A 6342-nucleotide genomic window follows, 5' to 3' on the forward strand; every position below is an offset into this window, starting at 1 on the left:
CATGAATAAACAAGTATTTATTCATGATCCAGACTCTCTATAAATAGAGATGTCAACCCCGAAGGTTAAATGAGTTGAGCTTAGCATTTAATACATACACCACAAACTCCATTGCCCTACACACATAATTCTTTAAGCATTCATTTGTAACAGTCAATAACTTTGTTTTTCAAAGTGATCAATATACTTGAAAATTCTGTAAGTTGTTTCTTGAAAGTTTGATTTCTAGTTCCGCACAATATTTTCCTATTTGTTGAAATCTATTTGCCATACTTAGTCTTTGAGCATCAAATCTGGGATCAACACTAATTCGTAGACAACCCTTGTCTACGATGACCTCAACCCTTGCACTGCCAAAACCACAAACCACAACCCGCATTTGGATCTGTATACGACGTTGTGTGGCTTGAACCTTGAATCCAACTACAATTTCATGTTTACCGAACACAGTCATCAATGTCATGCATGTTATGTTAGTCGATACTAGTTATTAAGTGAAATTAATGCAATGTCATACTTGTTACATGCTCCAAGTACATTATCACAGCAAACTAGAACATCTCGACGATGATTAGAGAAGAAAGCTTGGTCGCCGGAAAATATAGGTTGGAAGCCGGTGGGGTTTTTGGGAAAGAGGGAGTAATTTGATGCTTATGGAAGAAGATTGCAAATTAAAATGGTTGTGTGGGGTTTTTTGGTGAAATGACAACTATGCCCTTCACACCGTTGGTGAGTCAGACTGTTCATTTACGAACGTTAGTCAAAGGAATGTTATTGATCCAAATCGACAACCACAGGGACTGGATTGTTCAATTTTGACACTCCCAGGGACTAAAAGTGTCATTGGGTTTTCTCATGATCCATCCCCTATGTGTATGTTTGTAATTGTAAGGTAACTAGAAAATTGCCTCGTGCGTTGCTGTGGCGTTCCGTAGATTTTTTACGTTAAAACGTAGACCAACTAAAAATGTATTATATTTGAACCAACTAATTTCCGGAAAAGTTTACGTGGAAAGTAAATCAACTTGAATTTATACCTACACGTACATCAAAATAAACATGTAAACTCGATTACAAAGTATTTAGAAAGTTAAGGAGTTAAGTATTAATACTGAAATCTGAGAGTAAATGTATATAAAAAAAAGACAAGAAGATACTGAAATCTGAGGGTAAATGTATATAAAAAAAAGACAAGAAGATAAAGAAGTAAAAATTGAAAAATGAAATAATAATAAAAAATTCAAATCACTATTCAGATTAATAAGTTGATAATTGTAATATATTAGTTGTATTAATATTCACAGTTGATCAATACAATCTATATATACAGTTAAAACACATTTTCTTTAATACTAATTTTAAAATTAAAAGACAAAGAAAGACATGTGAATAGGAGGACTAATCACTCATGCATATGAAAGGTAGGTCCACACACCATTTTTCTATTGCAAATAATTCATTTTTTTCTGACTAGTTTGAATAACGCCACTTTCCTCTCCAAAATAATAACTTAAAAGAAAAAAGAAGACAATTTTACAAACCGTCACAGCCTAACAAGTATCCCGTGTAATACTTTAATTTGATAGACATGCATAAAAAAATTTCACTTGGACAAAAATAATACATTTATTAATATCATGTTTGATAAATCAACACGTCTTCTGTTATTTATCATGTATGAATCAACACTCATTTCCACCTATAAAAACAATCTACAAGTTCGATCTCCATTTGCAGAAACATCCTTGCATCCGCCATTCTCTGCTGCATCGACTCATTGTCGCACTGATTTATCAGCTGGGATCACTTGGTCTGATTCGACTATCTTCAGGTGAGTTCTGATAGTTTTACGAATTCGTTGATCTTCATTGTATCCATCTCTGATCTATCTACTGGGACTCTACTTTAATCACTTTATTTGATCTGATATTACTCGAATCACTTTTGAGTTTTGATTCGATGCAACTGTGTGCAAATATAGTGTTCAATATATGATTGATGCTTGATAGATCCTCTATTTGCCCTTTTGCCGCTTTTGCATTGGTTGAGATACTATTCTTTTTGTTTTAGAAAAGAGTTACTATTCTATTTTAACATTTGAACCTTGCTAAAAAAGGACTGATTTCCTTTTGACTTGGAGATTCATACATTTTTAATAATAAAAGAGTAAAGTTGAGACATAGTTATATTAGTAACACAATTAATTATATTATATTATATATATTAAATAAAATTAAATGTTAAAACCAAAAATACTCTACATTGTAGAAAAGTAATAACATAATGATCTCTTAGCCTAGTGGTCAAGGGAAAGGTAGGTTTAAATCCATGCAAGGATGATTTTAAAACTAACTTGATTAATTAGTAACCCGATTAGCAACATACTAACTGTACACCGTTAAAAAAGTAATAACATCATACTTGTTGAATTTTGTACCAATTAATTTGTGTTGTGCCTTTTACCAAATTGTTTGTAAGCTACCGGTATTAATATGTATATGTAATGGTGTCTTATAGGAGATTGATAAGTCTCGTGATAAACAATAGTGTAGATTTAAGAGTGTGTATGCTTGTGGTTCTAGAAAATTAATTATTATTGTACATAAACAACAACTTCAATTTATATATACGGAGATTCTATTGCGATGTGTTTTTAACATACAAAATGTAGGAAACCACAATAATGTAATACGTGTTTGGGGACGAGCAAGTGGTATATGCGTCAATATAGATCCGTGCTATAATTGCACAACATGTATAAATAATTGTCTACAATATTAAAGTTCCATCGGAAAAAAAGTACATCAAATCTTAACCCAAAAAAAGTACATCAAATCTTAACCCATCTAGAGTTTATACTAGCACATGTCATATTAAAGTTCGCATGTTTACCTATCCATTTTTGCTCTTTCCGTCGGAAAAAAAAAGTACATCAACTTTTAACCCATCTATAGTTTATACTAGCACATGTCATATTAAAGTTCGTATGTTTGCCTATCCAATTGCTATAAATTGATAACAAAACGTTGTTTTATTTTTCAAAAGTTAAAAACAAAACAAAACAAAACAAAAATAAAAGTGGTCCACATTTTTTGTATTTCGTAGACATTAAAAGCTGGCAGTCCGATTGCTTATCTCTCGGTGTGTCCCTCTTATACCCACAAACACTTCGTACCAAACCTTCTCAAGTCGACACTGTTGTACAAATATCCCAATTCTACTTGTTTGATATAGATTTAGATTCAGATTCAGATTCCAGGTCAGCCTTCTGCAGCTCCATCATCAAGTAAGCTTCTGTTTTTGTTTGATTTCAGTTTCACTAGTAGTTTCTTGTTTATATATGATATGATGATTAAATGTAAGTATCTAGCTATCTAGCTTAGTTACCTACCTACTGACTGTGTTTGTTTATTTGTGTATGATTAGCTAGGGTGATTGTTATCCAACTGTGTGTGGATCATGGTTCTAGCTCCTTCAATCAAGGTGGTTCTAGGCTGTCTTGCCTTTGGTATCTTTTGGGTATTGGCGGTTTTTCCTGCTGTCCCGTTTATGCCCATCGGAAGAACCGCAGGCTCCCTTCTTGGTGCCATGCTCATGGTTCTGTTTCAAGTTATAACCCCGGATCAAGCGTTTGAAGCTATTGATCTTCCAATTCTTGGTCTTCTGTTTGGGACAATGGTTGTGAGTGTTTATCTTGAACGCGCCGATATGTTCAAGTATCTAGGCAAGTTGCTTTCATGGAAAAGTCAAGGATCAAAGGACTTGTTGTGTAGAATTTGCTTGGTATCTGCAATCTCGAGTGCTTTTTTCACTAATGACACATCTTGTGTTGTGTTGACCGAGTTTGTACTCAAAATTGCCAGACAACAAAACCTCCCACCCCATCCATTTTTACTAGCACTCGCGTCCAGTGCCAATATTGGATCTGCTGCTACACCTATTGGTAACCCTCAAAATCTAGTCATAGCAGTTCAAAGTAAAATACCCTTTGGGGAATTCTTGTTTGGGATCGCAGCTTCAATGGTGGTCGGCATTTGTGTGAACGCCTCGATTCTGTTATGCATGTTTTGGAAGTTGTTATCTGTTCAGAAAGATGAAGAGGAGCCTCCTGTTGAAGTAACCCCTGAAGAAGATGTGAATTCCCATAGGTTTTCACCTGCTACAATGTCTCATCTTACGTCGCAAAATTCTCATGAATTCAATGCTTATTTGGAAGCCATGAGTATTCACAGCTCGCCAAGCGTTAATGGCCACATAGATAATAATACTCTTAGGAACCGTGTAGGTGGTTCCGGTGACAATGAGATTCATAGAGATGAAAATGTCTCGAAAGATGTTACGGACAGTGGATCGTCACAGAAGAAGGATGAGCGACTTGTGTCAAGGGTATCCTCGACGCACGGATTCATGAGTAGGACTTCTGATTTGGGTTTGGAGGATATTGATGAAAAGTCTGCTAAATGGAAGATAATATTGTGGAAAGTAGGAGTGTATACGATTACTGTAGGAATGTTGGTTTCGTTTCTAATGGGATTAAATATGTCGTGGACCGCCATTACAGCCGCATTGGCTCTCGTGATTCTTGATTTCAAGGATGCCCGACCATGCTTAGAGAAGGTATACTCTCTGTTACCATGGCAAATGGGTTGCTTGGGTAATAGGTTGAAATAGGTTGGTTGTGTCACAGGTTGAAATGGTTTAGGTAGAAAAGAAAGGTTATTTTTGGTTATGCATCGGACTTAAAACACTTTCGATAAGTAATTATTCTGTCAAATATGATTAAAAAAAACTAAATGTATTTTTAGTAATAACTTACATGCGTAAAATGAAGACTAAGACTTGCATTTGTTTCATCCCTCAGGTTTCTTATTCACTGTTGGTATTCTTTTGTGGAATGTTTGTGACCGTTGAAGGCTTTAATAGAACTGGAATCCCAAGTGCAGTATGGGATTTTATGGAACCTTATGCGCGAATTGATCACATCAGTGGTGTAGCAATTCTTGGAGTGGTCATAGTTGTTCTCTCGAATCTGGCTTCAAATGTGCCAACAGGTAATATTTCTTGGAGTGCTCATAGTTTTCACACTCATGCTCACCATTAAACACGTTATTGATAATCGTCAACATGTATGACTTATTTTTTAAAAAATGGGTTAAACGGGTCATGTTTAAGTTGACCCGAATTTATATGTGTGCGGATTACGGTTGAAAACTTTGACGCGAATAATAATATTGGTCGGGTTCGGGTTGCACATTTTAACCCACCAACCCAACACGACTGAGTTGTTGCTTGTGATTCTGTTAGTCACATTTTTATGCTACATGGATTAATCTACTGTACACGTAAAAGAAAAGCCTTTTGGAGCCGGGGGTATTGGTGGGAGCAGTCTCTTTGTCCCTTGGGATAGAGGAAGGTATGCCTTCATCCCACCATCCCTGGACCCTACAAATAGCTCTGCTACAAATGAGGTTTACTAGGTTGTAGGTACGCTTGTTTGTTCGGTTCATAATTTGAATAACTTGGCGTAATGTTTCTACCCATGTTTTGGAACTTAGAACCGCTAGTTATAGCTTCAAGTTCTAATCTCATTTTTTTTCTGAATTTCAGTGTTGTTGCTTGGAGGAAGGGTAGCGGCCGCGGCGGCCAGCATATCGCCAGAAAAAGAGAAGAAAGCGTGGCTAATATTGGCCTGGGTGAGCACGGTGGCCGGAAACCTTTCACTGCTTGGGTCAGCAGCCAATCTGATTGTGTGTGAACAAGCTCGCCGTGCTCAGCATTTTGGGTACAATCTTACCTTCTGGACTCATCTTAAATTTGGTGTCCCTTCCACCATAATAGTCACAGCTATTGGGTTGATACTCATAAGGACATAAACATACATAAATTTAGAACAATTTTGCTTTGCAAATTTTGTTTTGTAAATCCAATGTTGTATAATATTCATTTCCACGTACACTTGTCCTAGCTTGTTATTTTCTTTTTCTCACGTTTGTAAGGTAAAATAATAACAATGCCCAATCCATATGTAAATACAATATGTGATGATACTCAGCTTTCTTAATTTGTTATTAATATTTTTATTTCTAAACTTGTACAAATCCTTCAAATGAATCCATACACCGATGACTCATTCACATGGCTCGTGTTTTTCTACTTTCTTAGACTAATAAAAGTACTAATTATACTAATATACTTTATACTATTATTAATTATTAAAAAAACTAGGTTTATTCGCTAACGCGCGCTGCGCGTAGGACTCGGATTACCCAACACTCGGATTGTGTGTTTATTATCACCGTCTTAAGTACCTAACCGATCGGGTTGAGACAGACGTGTCCACTA

The 6342-nt window shown here is 35.8% G+C and overlaps 1 protein-coding gene across 5 annotated transcripts; it reads left to right on the top strand.

Moving 5' to 3' along the window:
- Window positions 1-1694: 1694 nt before the first annotated feature.
- On the top strand, window positions 1695-6072 carry LOC110940546 (silicon efflux transporter LSI2). 5 transcript variants are annotated; one of them, XM_022182088.2, is made up of 5 exons: window positions 1695-1831; window positions 3106-3286; window positions 3427-4617; window positions 4862-5051; window positions 5608-6072. In XM_022182088.2, the coding sequence occupies exons 3-5, from the start codon at window positions 3460-3462 to the stop codon at window positions 5871-5873; spliced, it is 1614 nt and encodes a 537-aa protein (XP_022037780.1). In that variant the 5' UTR covers window positions 1695-1831; window positions 3106-3286; window positions 3427-3459; the 3' UTR covers window positions 5874-6072. The 5 variants fall into 5 exon arrangements, with proteins under 5 accessions (XP_022037780.1, XP_022037781.1, XP_022037783.1 ...); XM_022182089.2 differs by having other exon boundaries at window positions 3431-4617; XM_022182091.2 differs by lacking the exon at window positions 3106-3286 and having other exon boundaries at window positions 1700-1831.
- Window positions 6073-6342: the final 270 nt, after the last annotated feature.

This window comes from Helianthus annuus, chromosome 5 (assembly GCF_002127325.2).
Source record: "Helianthus annuus cultivar XRQ/B chromosome 5, HanXRQr2.0-SUNRISE, whole genome shotgun sequence".
NCBI lineage: Eukaryota > Viridiplantae > Streptophyta > Magnoliopsida > Asterales > Asteraceae > Helianthus > Helianthus annuus.